General features: G+C 42.8%; 1 protein-coding gene across 1 annotated transcript; it reads left to right on the plus strand.

Moving 5' to 3' along the window:
- The first annotated feature begins 1166 nt into the window (after positions 1-1166).
- NUDT15 (nudix hydrolase 15) lies at positions 1167-14419 on the plus strand. The gene is made up of 3 exons (XM_063444720.1): positions 1167-1347; positions 11716-11912; positions 13775-14419. The coding sequence occupies exons 1-3, from the start codon at positions 1196-1198 to the stop codon at positions 13912-13914; spliced, it is 489 nt and encodes a 162-aa protein (XP_063300790.1). The 5' UTR covers positions 1167-1195; the 3' UTR covers positions 13915-14419.
- Positions 14420-15989: the final 1570 nt, after the last annotated feature.

The raw sequence follows: 15989 nt of genomic DNA on the forward strand, positions 1-15989 counted from the left end.
GCTTATACTCGAGTATATACGGTAATTATTATTTTAATCATTTTTTTGTTCTATTATTATTTTTTAAATTATTATTTTAATATTTATTTTATAAATATTATTTTATTTTATTAATATTTTTTTTTTTTGTCCCCCCTCCCTGCTTGATACATGGGGGGGGCTCTCACTCCTTGGTGTCCAGTGGCATTGGTAGTTCAGTGGAGGGGGGCTGTCAGAGAGCACTTACCTCTCCTGCAGCTCCTGTCAGCTCCCTCCTCCTCCGCGCCGGTCCGGTCAGCTCCCCTGTCAGCTCACAGTGTAAGTCTCGCGGCCGCACTATGACCCCGCGGCTCTCGCGAGACTTACACTGGGAGCTGACAGAGGTGCTGACCGGACCGGCGCGGAGGAGAAGGAAGCTGACAGGAGTTGCAGGAGAGGTAAGTAAACGCTCTGCAGCCCCCACAGCCCCCAGTCTGTATTATGGCAATGTAAATTGCTATAATACAGACAGTGACTCGAGTATAAGCCGAGTTGGGTTTTTTCAGCACAAAAAATGTGCTGAAAAACTCTGCTTATACTCGAGCATATACGGTACTTAAAGGAGACTGGAACACTGCACACTTTAATGAGATGAAGTGGTCTGGATGCCTATAGTGTCCTTTTAAGTAGTCACTACTGACCATTATATTAGGTATTGTGCCAATTTGTCTCTGGTGCTGTCCTGATTCTGTATCAAAAGGTTTTTAAGTGGTTTGAAAGAAACCCCAAAAAATAAAACAAAAAGAACGTGCATGCCAACCAATGTTGTCCAAATCTGTCTATAACTGACATTGCTCACGTACAAGTGAAACACTATACGCAAGTGAGGATCCGTGCCAGAGGGACCCAGTTTGCGTCAGACCATTTAAATAACAAGTTCGCCCAGAACCAGGAGACAGTGCACCATCCTCATAGCACCATAACCACTACAATGAGCTGCAATTGTTATGGTACCTTGATTGCCCTTTAGATATACAGTATAATTTTAGTCATTGTGCCTGTTTGATGTCAGTCTGTGTAGGTTGATTTCCTTGGGTAACATATTTCAGGGCTGCCCCCCCTCCTCCCTGCATTGAACCACATGTGCTCACCCTGCAGCCTACTTCCCTGTAACTGGCCGCTCAGCCAATCAGAGAGCAGAACCGGCTGGCGGAGATTGGGTAACTAGAGACTCGCCATGTCAGGGCCGGTAAGAGCTGCCAGGCCTGGGGTCGGTGTGGGGGTTATAGTCACCAGCCCGTCCCATCCAGGCTGTGTGTTACTCGGGAGGAGGAAAGCATCGGTCGGAGCCGGAATGTACCAGCTTCCCGGGGGACACCTGGAATTCGGGTATGTGTGAGCTTATAGCAAATACCGCGATCTGCCGCTAAACGACCCGTAGAGGCGTCTGGCGTGATGACGTGTGGCGTAATGTAAGGCACGCAGCGATATCGGGGGCCATTTGTCCGCAGCCGCTGCCATTTTCCTGGAGACCAACACTATGGCTCCTCTATGTGCAATGATTTACCTCTGGGCTAAGTGCTGCCATCACTATCCATTGCTGGGGGATAAAGCAATGCTAAATGTAGAAGCATAGCAAGTGTATTTATATATTGATTATAAATGACCCTCAATGAATAGAAATGCAGCACTGCACAGTTTCTAATAAGAAAGTTATTCTAGGAACGCTTCCTATGTTAGTGTCAGACCCTCATAAGTAATGGACACTACAGTCTTGAAAATACATGTAATCAGAAATCTATAACATACTTTGTGTTTTATTGTATATTTCAGTTTAGTTACATAAATTGCATGCCCCCGCAACAACACATGTGTTCATGTGAAAACTCAATTCTTCAGACAAGCATATTAATTCAGCTTTCCCTCCCCACAGAGTGATACCTCTCCTGCAAGTGTCAAAAATAACCCACTAAGCCCTCAGTGAATACTTTTCTAGCAACCTGCTTTTCTACCCCTACCCTGCCCCTTTTGTGTCACTTTACCCCACTCCCTCTAGCATGTAAGCTCATTGTGCAGGGACCTCAACCCCTCTGTTCCTGTGCGTCCATTTGCCTGGTTACAATTACGTGTCTGTTAGTCCACCCATTGTACAGCGCTACGGAATTTGTTGGCGCTTTATAAATAATAAAATTATAATAATGTTCATGTCTGCCTGAAGAATAGGCAGGTCACCCTGGCATGAATGGCCAGCCTACCAAGGGAAGACCATGCGTGGAGGACTGTGTCAGAGCTCACTGGATGGTCTTAGTGTCCTAACTGTAGCACAAGCACACATGCCTCCCAGCTGGGACAGATCTGATTTTGTGGTCATCTTCCGCTTTAGTTCACTGGTGTCCTGCATCTGGTGCTAGGAAACTGGCACCAGCAAGAGTGCAGGAATAATGTGGACAATAGAGCTTGGTTGCTTCATCTAAGTGTTGCTTCTAAGTGTGTGTGTGTGTGTGTGGTTGGAGATATTCTGGAGAGTTTTACAGAAGCTTCAACTGTCTAAGAGTTGTGCTAAGAGTTCTTTTTTACTGTTACAGGTAAGATTCATCTGTAGGAAAAGGTTACTGGCTGCACAAGGTTTGATTTCCTGTTGGTAATTATAAGGCATTTGATTGGATTAGGTAGCTACTTGCTATTGATTGCTATTTAAATTAGCTATTGTTTGCTAATAAGCAGAGGCCTACCCAGGTGTTAAACATTCCTAGTCGGAGGTGATTTTAGGAGTATATAAGGGTAGTTGTCGTTAGCTTGACTAATAGAGCTTGGTTGCTTCATCTAAGTGTTGCTTCTAAGTGTGTGTGTGTGTGGTTGGAGATATTCTGGAGATAACCTGGAGGTAATCCGAGGTATTCAGGAGGATAAATAAAAAGTTAAGGTTTGTTTGATTTAAATTATTCACCTCATTGGAATGGCAGACTTAGTTCAGTGTAATAGTTGCTTTGCATTTGTTTCACGTTCCACTTTTTGGAGGTTTGGTTGTTGTCTAATCTGTAGACAGTTCTCTATCTTGCGGCAGGAGATTGTATTTTTGAAGTCTGAGATTTGTAAATTATCTGGTAAACAAACTCAGGCTGGAACTGCTGTAAAGCCACTGCCGCAGAGACATACTAGGAATGGCAGATGGATTACTGTAGGATCTGGTAGACTTGGAGTTGTGGATAAAAGGCATATTGCACAGTCTGTTGCTCTACATAATTCATTTTCTGCACTTTCAGAGTTTAGTGGTGTCGTGGAGAGAGGCACTGAGGCTAGTGGTGTTGTGCAGAGAGGCACTGAGGCTAGTGGTGTTGTGCAGAGAGGCACTGAGGCTAGTGGTGTTGTGCAGAGAGGCACTGAGGCTAGTGGTGTTGTGCAGAGAGGCACTGAGGCTAGTGGTGTTGTGCAGAGAGGCACTGAGGCTAGTGGTGTTGTGCAGAGAGGCACTGAAGCTAGTGGTGTTGTGCAGAGAGGCCCTGAGGCTAGTGGTGTTGTGCAGAGAGGCCCTGAGGCTAGTGGTGTTGTGCAGAGAGGCACTGAGGCTAGTGGTGTTGTGCAGAGAGGCACTGAGGCTAGTGGTGTTGTGCAGAGAGGCACTGAGGCTAGTGGTGTTGTGCAGAGAGGCACTGAGGCTAGTGGTGTTGTGAAGAGAGGCACTGAGGCTAGTGGTGTTGTGAAGAGAGGCACTGAGGCTAGTGGTGTTGTGAAGAGAGGCACTGAGGCTAGTGGTGTTGTGAAGAGAGGCATTGAGGCTAGTGGTGTTGTGAAGAGAGGCATTGAGGCTAGTGGTGTTGTGAAGAGAGGCATTGAGGCTAGTGGTGTTGTGGAGAGAGGCATTGAGGCTAGTGGTGTTGTGGAGAGAGGCACAGAGGCTAGTGGTGTTGTGGAGAGAGGCACAGAGGTTAGTGGTGTTGTGCAGAGAGGCACTGAGGCTAGTGGTGTTGTGCAGAGAGGCTTGAAGACTATGGTGAGGCCTAACAGAAAGCAGTTGTTAGTGGGGGATTCCATCATAAGAGGTGTGGAGATGGACAATGGTGGTCTTGTGAGGTGTCTTCCCGGAGCTACTGCTCACAGAGACAGGAGACGTATCTGTAATATTGTTAAGCAAGCAAAGCAGGAAGGGGAATTGGATGTACTTGTCCATTTAGGGACAAATGACTTGGCTTGCAATGAGGTTTCAGAGGTTAAGGAAGTTTTTAGTGTTTTTGCCAATGATATACGTCAGGTTGCTTCCACATTGTCATTCTCTGAAGTTCTGCCTGTGCATAACACTCAGAATGACAGGCGGATGCGTATTAGGGACTTTAACTTGTGGCTTGGTGAATGGTGTCGGGAGCAAGGATTTGGCTTTATTGCTCATGGTAGCTCTGTTTGGAATGGAAATAAACTGTACAAAAAAGATGGTTTGCATCTTTCTCAAAAGGGAACAAATGTTCTCAGTGAGCAGTTCAGAGGTTTTGCTAGGATGTATTTAAACTAGGAGGGGGGGCAAAAGGGTGATAAAACATCAATCCAATTGTCCCCCAAAACAAGGACAGAAGGTGCCTGTAGCAAGTGTGTTAAAAAATGATAAGCTTAGAGTCATGTCTACAAATGCTCGCAGTTTAGGGAATAAGATCCATGAACTTGTGGCAATAATGGCAACTGATAGTGTAGATTTAGTCGCTGTTACTGAGACATGGTATAATGAGAAAAATGACTGGGACATAGCAATACCAGGGTACTCTTTATATAGAAAAGACAGGGAAGGCAAGAAAGGGGGAGGGGTGGCCCTGTATGTAAAGAATAGCATAAAATCTAGCCTAATAAAGGTTAGTGAGGCGAACATAGAGTCAGTTTGGGTTACGTTAGAATTTGGTAATCACACAGTAACTCGTGTAGGTGTGATTTATAGGCCCCCAGGACAAATTGAAGAGTTAGATAATCTACTAGTTGAAGAAATAGCTCAAATGACAATGAAGGGGGAAGTTATCATCATGGGTGACTTTAATCTTCCTGATGTAAATTGGAAAACAAAAATAGCTACTTGTGCCAGGAGCACACATATTCTAAACTCCCTACTGGCATTGTCTCTAAAACAAGTCGTTGAGGAGCCAACTCGTAAAAGAGGCCATACTAGATTTAGTGTTAACAAATGGAGATTTGGTATCAGATATTACTGTAGGTTAAAGTTTAGGATCCAGTGATCATCAGTCAGTGTGGTTTAATATAAGAACAGTGACTGAGTCACACCACACAAAAAGTCTTAGACTTAGACTTTAGAAAAACAGACTTTTCCAAAATTAGAATATGTGTAAAGGAGTCATTATCAGACTGGAGCAATTTAAATGGAGTCCAAAAGAAATGGGATTATTTAAAAGTTGCACTACTGAAGGCAACAGAAAATTGCATTAGGCTTGTCAGTAAAAGCAAAAAATTCAAGAAACCACTGTGGTACTCCACAGATGTAGCCAAAATAGTAAAAAACAAAAAGTTAGCATTTAGTAATTATAAAAAAAACCAGAGTGAGGAAGACAGAATGACCTATAAGATTAGGCAGAAAGAGGCTAAGCAAGTTATAAGAGCTTCCAAATCACACACAGAAGAGAAAATAGCACAGTCAGTAAAAAAGGGGGACACAACCTTTTTTAGATACATAAATGAGAAAAGAAAAGTAAAACAAGGATTAGTTAGATTAAAAACAAAAGAAGGAAGGTATGTAGATGAGGATAAAGGTCTAGCTGACTGCCTCAATGAATATTTTTGTTCGGTATTTACAGATGAAAATGAAGGAAAGGGACCTCAGTTAAGAAAAAGGATAAATGAGTAATTTATTACACGTGAGTTTACAGAGGAAGAGGTTCTATTTCAACTGTCAAAAGTAAAGACAAATAAGTCAATGGGACCTGATGGAATACACCCAAAGCTATTAAAAGAGCTTAGTGGTTTACTAGCAAAACCATTAACAGATTTATTTAACCAATCATTGATAACAGGAGTAGTCCCAGAAGATTGGAAGTTAGCAAATGTTGTGCCCATTCACAAGAAAGGTAATAGGGAGGAGTCAGGCAACTATAGGCCAGTAAGCCTTACTTCAGTAGTGGGGAAAGTGATGGAAACCATGTTAAAGGATAGGATTGTTGAACATCTAAAAACACATGGATTTCAAGATCAGAGACAACATGGGTTTACTTCAGGGAGATCATGCCAAACTAATCTTATTGATTTTTTTGATTGGGTAACTAAAATTATAGATCAGGGTGGTGCAGTAGACATTGCTTACCTCGATTTCAGTAAGGCTTTTGACACTGTTGCACATAGAAGGCTTATCAACAAACTACAATCTTTGAGTTTGGATTCCAATATTGTTGAATGGGTAAGGCAGTGGCTGAGTGACAGGCAACAGAGGGTTGTAGTCAATGGAGTATATTCGAAGCTTGGGCTTGTCACCAGTGGGGTACCTCAGGGATCTGTACTTGGACCCATTCTCTTTAATATTTTTATTAGTGATATTGCAGAAGGTCTTGATGGTAAGGTGTGTCTTTTTGCGGATGATACTAAGATATGTAACAGGGTTGATGTTCCAGGAGGGATAAGCCAAATGGAAAATGATTTAGGTAAACTAGAAAAATGGTCAGAGTTGTGGCAACTGACATTTAATGTGGATAAGTGCAAGATAATGCATCTTGGACGTAAAAACCCAAGGGCAGAGTACAGAATAGGAGAAATGAAAGAATGGGCAAAATGACCACCACACATAAAGCTATGTGAAGGTGGGAGATTGCTCATTCAATGATCTGTACCCCTTTGGTAATGGTATTTGTGGGGAAAAGGGAAGCGTAGCTTTTAAAACAAAAACCTTTTTATGTTTGTTATGGAAGAAGACGTGGGTATTCAACCTTTAATAAGACAACTTATACTCATAGTAGTGAGGTATAAAACTGGCTCTACTTATTGCCAGGAGGGTGGGATTTTTCCCTGGTAGGGTAAATTCGTGGGTGAGATACGTACTCACCGATACTGGTCCAAGCTCATGCAGTGTATGAGTACCTAGAGATCAGTAAGGAACACAGGTCCCTAATGATTATGCATATAGTATATCAGACTTTATCATCGTATAGTGGCCAGAGAACTGGCCAGGAGGGATATGAGCTAGAGTATGTGGGGATAGTGAGTAAGCCTAGGTGGGTAAGGTACCCTTGGAAGGGGAACAGAGTGGTCACTAAAGTGGGCTATAGGCGCTGGTATGAGAGGACGGGCAGAGGAAACCAATGGCCAATTCTGACTGTGTATATATGCCCCACAGAGCGTGAAATAGTAGCTTGTTGTCAGATGGACCCAAAGGATATGTCCATCCCTCACCCTTAATAGCCTTAGGATAAATAGCTGTCTCCCCTGAACTTAGGGGACTATGACACACTACCTGCTGCTTTAAGGCAGCCTCAAGGTTGTCCCTGTTACTCAGCCCCACTCGTCCAGGTGTTCCTAAAGAATGAGGTATACTGCAATTTTGCTAGAGCCAGAACCAAGAAAACAAAAGTAAAAGTAGGAGGAGTGATAATCAAAGAAAAAATCATAAAGTTAAATCAAACCAGAGTGCATCGGCATTCTGTAATGCTCACTGTTCAAAGCTCATGCCGTGGATAAGTGCTTAAGGATCAGTAAGAAACACTGGTCCCTGGTAATTATGCACCTAGTATTTTAGCAACATGTAGTGGCCCGAAGGCTGGCCAGCAGGGCTAGTGACTTGGGTGTATTGGGATAATAAATAAACCTAGGTAGGTAAGGTACCCTTGAAAGGGGAGCAGAGTAGTCACTAAAGAGGGCTACAGGTACTTGTATGAGAGGACGGACCAAACCAAATGGCTAGTTCAGACAGTATATGCATGCCCCACTGAGCATGAACTGATAACTTGCTGTCAAGTGGACCTAAAGGACCTGTCCATCCCTCACCCTAAGTAGCCCTACGGTAACTGACTGTCACCCTTAAAGTCAGGGGACTATGAAACACTGCCTGCTGCTTCAAGGCAGCCTCAAAGTAATCCCTGATACTAAGCCCCACTCGCCCAGATGCTGCTAAGGAGTCATGAGATCAGACACAGGAGTGCTAGAGCCGGAGCAAACGGAAAATCGGGGGGGGGGGGGGGGGAAACCAAACAGAGGAGGAAAATAACAAATATAAAGTTAAATAAAACAGGAATGCATCGGCATTCTGTAATGCTCGACGCGCGTTTCGGCGTAACAACGCCTTTGTCAAGAGCTGAGGAGGTCTGCCTACCTGTCCGTATTTAAAAGATGACGAAGCCCGCCTTGTGGGAACCCGCCCGCCAATCGTCGGCGTAGGCCCCGCCCACGGTACTGCGTCATGTTCCCGGCATCCGGAGATGGACTGCAGTCCAATAGGGAAACGAGGGGAGGAGTCAACGTAGACTGTCCCACGTGGGGGGCGGGCTGACAGTCAGTTGTCAATCTCTCGCATAAACCCGCTCCTCTCACCAGCATAATCCTATCTGATCCCCGTCATATACTGATCTAGATCTATTTGGGACTCTAACAGTCAAAATACACACCCAAATAGGCTTCACAGACTTATATGTACTGTGTACCCCCCCTTTTGAGATGTTTGTAGCCCTTTACCCTCATTTCCACAGTATATGACGGGGATCAGATAGGATTATGCTGGTGAGAGGGGCGGGTTTATGCGAGAGATTGACAACTGACTGTCAGCCCGCCCCCCACGTGGGACAGTCTACGTTGACTCCTCCCCTCGTTTCCCTATTGGACTGCAGTCCATCTCCGGATGCCGGGAACATGACGCAGTACCGTGGGCGGGGCCTACGCCGACGATTGGCGGGCGGGTTCCCACAAGGCGGGCTTCGTCATCTTTTAAATACGGACAGGTAGGCAGACCTCCTCAGCTCTTGACAAAGGCGTTGTTACGCCGAAACGCGCGTCGAGCATTACAGAATGCCGATGCATTCCTGTTTTATTTAACTTTATATTTGTTATTTTCCTCCTCTGTTTGGTTTCCCCCCCCCCCCCCCCCCCCGATTTTCCGTTTGCTCCGGCTCTAGCACTCCTGTGTCTGATCTCATGACTCCTTAGCAGCATCTGGGCGAGTGGGGCTTAGTATCAGGGATTACTTTGAGGCTGCCTTGAAGCAGCAGGCAGTGTTTCATAGTCCCCTGACTTTAAGGGTGACAGTCAGTTACCGTAGGGCTACTTAGGGTGAGGGATGGACAGGTCCTTTAGGTCCACTTGACAGCAAGTTATCAGTTCATGCTCAGTGGGGCATGCATATACTGTCTGAACTAGCCATTTGGTTTGGTCCGTCCTCTCATACAAGTACCTGTAGCCCTCTTTAGTGACTACTCTGCTCCCCTTTCAAGGGTACCTTACCTACCTAGGTTTATTTATTATCCCAATACACCCAAGTCACTAGCCCTGCTGGCCAGCCTTCGGGCCACTACATGTTGCTAAAATACTAGGTGCATAATTACCAGGGACCAGTGTTTCTTACTGATCCTTAAGCACTTATCCACGGCATGAGCTTTGAACAGTGAGCATTACAGAATGCCGATGCACTCTGGTTTGATTTAACTTTATGATTTTTTCTTTGATTATCACTCCTCCTACTTTTACTTTTGTTTTCTTGGTTCTGGCTCTAGCAAAATTGCAGTATACCTCATTCTTTAGGAACACCTGGACGAGTGGGGCTGAGTAACAGGGACAACCTTGAGGCTGCCTTAAAGCAGCAGGTAGTGTGTCATAGTCCCCTAAGTTCAGGGGAGACAGCTATTTATCCTAAGGCTATTAAGGGTGAGGGATGGACATATCCTTTGGGTCCATCTGACAACAAGCTACTATTTCACGCTCTGTGGGGCATATATACACAGTCAGAATTGGCCATTGGTTTCCTCTGCCCGTCCTCTCATACCAGCGCCTATAGCCCACTTTAGTGACCACTCTGTTCCCCTTCCAAGGGTACCTTACCCACCTAGGCTTACTCACTATCCCCACATACTCTAGCTCATATCCCTCCTGGCCAGTTCTCTGGCCACTATACGATGATAAAGTCTGATATACTATATGCATAATCATTAGGGACCTGTGTTCCTTACTGATCTCTAGGTACTCATACACTGCATGAGCTTGGACCAGTATCGGTGAGTACGTATCTCACCCACGAATTTACCCTACCAGGGAAAAATCCCACCCTCCTGGCAATAAGTAGAGCCAGTTTTATACCTCACTACTATGAGTATAAGTTGTCTTATTAAAGGTTGAATACCCACGTCTTCTTCCATAACAAACATAAAAAGGTTTTTGTTTTAAAAGCTACGCTTCCCTTTTCCCCACAAATACCATTACCAAAGGGGTACAGATCATTGAATGAGCAATCTCCCACCTTCACATAGCTTTATGTGTGGTGGTCATTTTGCCCATTCTTTCATTTCTCCTGTTCTTGCCTCTGGGGTTAAGCCCCCTGTACCCCTTGTAACCACTTCAGAGCTGGGGCAGCTGGTTCCCTCCAGCACCCTATATTCTCTGTCTCCTTCTCTCTAATCAGAGTACAGAATATTTGATAGAGTCCTAACCTCAACATCTGAGGAAAGGGATTTAAGGGTGATTATTTCTGATGACTTAAAGGTAGGCAGACAATGTAATAGAGCAGCAGGAAATGCTAGCAGAATGCTTGGTTGTATAGGGAGAGGTATTAGCAGTAGAAAGAGGGAAGTGCTCATGCCATTGTAAAGAACACTGGTGAGACCTCACTTGGAGTACTGTACACAGTACTGGAGACCCTATCTTCAGAAGGATATTGATACCTTAGAGAGAGTTCAAAGAAGGGCTACTAAACTGGTTCATGGATTGCAGGATAAAACTTACCAGGAAAGGTTAAAGGATCTTAACATGTATAGCTTGGAGGAAAGACGAGACAGGGGGGATATGATAGAAACATTTAAATACATAAAGGGAATCAACACAGTAAAGGAGGAGACTATATTTAAAAGAAGAAAAACTACCACAACAAGAGGACATAGTCTTAAATTAGAGGGACAAAGGTTTAAAAATAATATCAGGAAGTATTACTTTACTGAGAGGGTAGTGGATGCATGGAATAGCCTTCCAGCTGAAGTGGTAGAGGTTAACACAGTAAAGGAGTTTAAGCATGCGTGGGATAGGCATAAGGCTATCCTAACTATAAGATAAGGCCAGGGACTAATGAAAGTATTTAGAAAACTGGGCAGACTAGATGGGCTGAATGGTTCTTATCTGCCGTCACATTCTATGTTTCTATGACTCCAAGTGCCTGTGGGACCAGGCTGAAGGGATTCTTCCTTTGGAATAATAGAGCCTACTACAGTGCCTTTGGCACTCCAGGTGTTGTTGACTACATCTCCCCTGATCCTTTGCCAGCATTATGACTGTAAGAGCTTTATGGGAGATGTAATCGACAAGATCCAGGGTGCTAAAGGTTACTTACACCCAACCACGTACCCTTTAGTCATGTGACACATATAGCCGAATAATTCTATCTCGTCAGCTGACTATTACAATAGTTCACGAGTTTTCTGTAATCTCAATAATTCTCCATTTTATTTTGAGAGGGAGGTATGTTTAGCTTGCATTGTGCCTTTAATTTCACTGTTAACTTGCTCTGCACGCGTGCTTTTTACAATATTGAACGCAAATGTGTTCCTGACAATAAAACATTTGAATGAAGAAGTACATTTTCTTTTGTCTCTGCAGTGAAAGCTGGGAGGAATGTGCAGAACGGGAGACATTGGAGGAAGCAGGTCTTCACATCAGACACGTCCATTTTGCATCGGTAGTAAATGGTATCAGTCTGAAGCATGATTACCATTATATTACAATTATAATGAAAGGTGAAGTAGATATGAGCTTCCCATCAGAACCAACCAACCTAGAGCCTGAGAAGAATGAAGGTAGGTTCACGTGATTATATGTAAACTGCATTTACTTATTCTGGTTATGATCGTATGTGGTTCTATTTACTAAACAGGGAAATTTGTCAAATTAACAAGGATAGGGCGAAATCTAGCACAAAATAACTGAACTGGAAGAGTATTTAAGTTGGAGATTTTTTTTTTCCAACTTGGCTTTTGGTCTAAATTTGCAACAAATTCCCTGTCTAGTAAATAACTGTGAATGAATGTGGTATCTATGGTCTAGCCTCCTTTCAGTATATTTCATTACATATCAAAGGTGTTAGTAGTGGTTCCGTAGTATTACATTTCTATAATTTATACTTTTTTTTTTTTAGAAGGCACCTAAGAAAGCAAATGCATTCACCAAACACCATGTTGTAATAAACTAAAAAAAATAAATAAATAAAAAATAGAAAAATGTTAACTGAAGTATCCAAGTAGTGACCATAGCTTAGTTGGAAAAATGTGTTTATTTGTTTTTCAAATCAGCACTTTTTTAGTCTAACCTTAAGATGTCAGAACAGCTGAAATTAAATATTCTCTTCAATTTAGCTACTTTAGCCCATACTGTAAATGCCCTGGTCAATTCCTGACTGTTTCTAGGTTAGTGAATAACCAGACAGCGTGTTTTATTCACATAAATGAGCAATTCGCAGAGGTGACACGGGAATCTAAGTTTTGGGCCAATATAACTAGGCAGTTCCATCAAGTTTTTAAGTGAGATATTGCTGTAAAATTCTGAAATCTAGTACTCTGGTATATGATATTTGTAACATGCACAAATAAAGTAGTGGAACTCCAAGTGATTACATTTGAACTATATATTGCATTTGCAAATATCAATTAAAAATTTTTTTAGACTGTGGGTTCGTCATGCCATCAGCTGCAAATGTGACCACCTTTGCTGATGACAGGTCCACATTAAAATAAGTGAAAATTAAGAGATTTACTTATCACACTAGTTCATCAGAAACAATTCAGTCAGAATTGGTTGTTACCATCTTCTTTCTTTTCGCTCACAGTATCTTGTAAGAGTGCATACTAAACATGAAAGTGGGGTATTTACCATTAGCAAGCACTCGTCAAAAATGACAAAATTTCCTCCCCAAGGAATGATTTATTTAAAGGAATACTGTAGTCACCAGCTTAATGTAGTTGTTCAAGTGTGTATAGTATGTCCCTGTAGGCATTTTAATGTAAACATGGCCTTTTCAGAGAAAAGGTAGTGCTCACTTTACTGCCTAGGAACAACTCTAGTGGCCATCACTCAGACAGCCACTAAAGGTGCTTCCTCGGTCAGTTATGCACAATGTGCAGTACTGATATTCAGAAACTCCACAATCTGCATGGAGATGCTTAACGTTCCCCATAGAGATGCATTAATTCAATGCAACTTTATGAAGAGATGCTGATTGGCGCAACACAGCGTTTTGCTGTGCATGCACATTAGCCTCCCAATGTTTTTGATGATCAAAATTGATGATCTCAGCCAGGGAGGCGGAGTGTGGACACCTAAAATGTGTTTTCACACCTATAGTGCTAGGAACACACATTTGTATTACTGACATTATAGTGTTCCTTTAAACAAAATTAGTCATTATTATTAATGCGCTATATTATTTATGTAGGTCCAACATATTCTGAAACACTTCACAATTTTTAATGTGGAGATATAACAGAAAACAACCAAGACACAAACTATGACCAGTGTTACAAGAAGTAAGAGGTTACTGAGGAACCCTGCTCGGATGAGTTTACAATCTGGAGTTCAATTTGGAAATTAAAAGTACACAAACTAAATGATAACTGTGTATATTTACAATTTCACTAATATGTTTTGTGTGTTTTTATTTTTTTAGGATGGAACTGGGTTAAATGGGAAGAATTTCCTCCAAATGACCAACTTTTCTGGGCTTTATGTTCTTTGAAGCAGCAAGGGTACAATCCTTTTAGTGATGATTTTAATCATCTCAGGCCACGTACAGAAAATCATCTATAACATCCTTGTTTATTATCTCCATGGGATACATTTTCATAAAATATATAGCCATATGTTATAGAGGTTAATTAATGCCATCCCTGGAAGTACAGTGCAGAGATCTGTCATTTTAGTAGGCTCATGTCAATTTATTTGTATTTATCTTAACTCCTTTCCAATTCCTACTTTTCCCCTATGAAGAGCTCCTGAGATTTACACCTCTCTGTTTTGAGCCGGTCACAACAAACATACAACGGTTACTAAAGCAATAAATGTTTTAATGTATGATAGTGATGGCTTTGGGAGCTGTTATAGCTGTACTTGCATGCTGCTTTGCTCCAGCACCGCCATTCTCTTAGAATACTTGGGTGTTACAGTACTGCAGCCCTCTTTGCTGTCAACCTCTCCCCTCTGGAATTGCTGATGCTTGGGGACACTGCCTCAGGCAGAGCGATCCTCCCTGTTGGTGCCAACATACTGGCTTCGCTGCATCATATCCTCACCATAAAACATGAGACTTTTTTGGGGGGGGGAGGGAGAGCACAGAGGAACAGTATGCAGGAAGGTTCTCCTCCACCATCCTGTCACTCAATCCTCATCTTACACCTGAATGACACCAGTTTAATTTTTTTAATTAAATGTATAAATTTGCACAATGCATAAGTGGAATGTAATGCTTATTAATTTGAACCTAATTAGTGTTCATCGTAGCAGGTATACCTTAACAAGATATTGCAAGGTTCTGAAATCCTATTATTTAGTATTTATTATTTAAAAGAGAGGATATATATATATATATATATATATATATATAATGTCAGGGACAAGTACAACACCCCAGTATGCAAAGTATAACCTCAGTAATAAAACATGTTACCAGACCTTAGAATAGCCAGAGCCAGACTTCACAATAAATAGACAGATATGTAGAATAGTCAGGGCTAGCCAGAGTCAAGGGAAATCAGATATTCGATAAGAAAGAGCCAGGTCAAGGGTACCAGAATAGTCAAGGCAATATCAGTAATTCAAAAATTGTATAATGTGCTATTGGGATAAGGTGACCCCACAACAGGGCACTGTTCATTTGGAATCTAGCTGTTATAGGCTGGGAGGCTTAATTGATATAACCCCACCCCCCAAAACATCATGGGGCGGTGGGTATGCCTAATTTCATTACTAGTGACATCATGATGCGTGTGCACAGCAGCTGGCACCACTGGTGCTGCGCGAGACTGCAGGGGCTGGAATTATGTCAGTCTGCCGGATTGGCACTCTCTGCGACCGGCAGACTGGTAAGGTACCCTCCATACCCCTTACAACTAGTTAGTGTTAGCTTATACCTTCTTGCCATGTAAAGACCTGTAGCTTTGTTGTGCTATATTTTATATCACTATATGGAGAGAGATTCTGTTTCTATATACCGTATATACTCGAGTATAAGCCGAGTTTTTCAGCACATTTTTTGTGCTGAAAAACCCCAACTCGGCTTATACTCGAGTCAGTGTCTGTATTAAGGCAATTTGCATTGCCATAATACAGACAGGGGGCTGTGGGGGCTGTGGGGGCTGCAGAGCGGTTACTTACCTCTCCTGCAGCTCGTGTCAGCTCCCTTCTCCTCCTCGCCGGTCCTTTCAGCACCTCGGTCAGCTCCCAGTGTAAGTCTCGCGAGAGCCGTGGTGTCATAGTGCGGCTCTCACGAGACTTACAGTGTGAGCTGACAGAGGAGCTGCACGGACCGGCGCGGAGGAGAAGGGAGCTGACAGGAGTTGCAGGAGAGGTAAGTGCTCTCAGCCAGCCCCCCTCCCCCACACTGAACTGCCAATGCCACTGGACCACCAGGGAAGGAGAGCCCCCCTCCCTGCCATGTATCAAGCAGGGAGGGGGGACGAAAAAAATAAAATAAAAAAATAAATAAATGATTTAACCAAAAATTAATTATTAAAATAATAATAAAAATGCCCAACCCCCACCAAGGATCTGCAACACACACACTGCACTCATAAACACACACACTGCAAATAAATATTCAATTAATATAATTTTTTTAGGATCTAATTTTATTTAGAAATTTACCAGTAGCTGCTGCATTTCCCACC

The sequence above is a fragment of the Pelobates fuscus genome, chromosome 1, assembly GCF_036172605.1.
Source record: "Pelobates fuscus isolate aPelFus1 chromosome 1, aPelFus1.pri, whole genome shotgun sequence".
In the NCBI taxonomy this organism is placed as follows: Eukaryota; Metazoa; Chordata; class Amphibia; order Anura; family Pelobatidae; genus Pelobates; species Pelobates fuscus.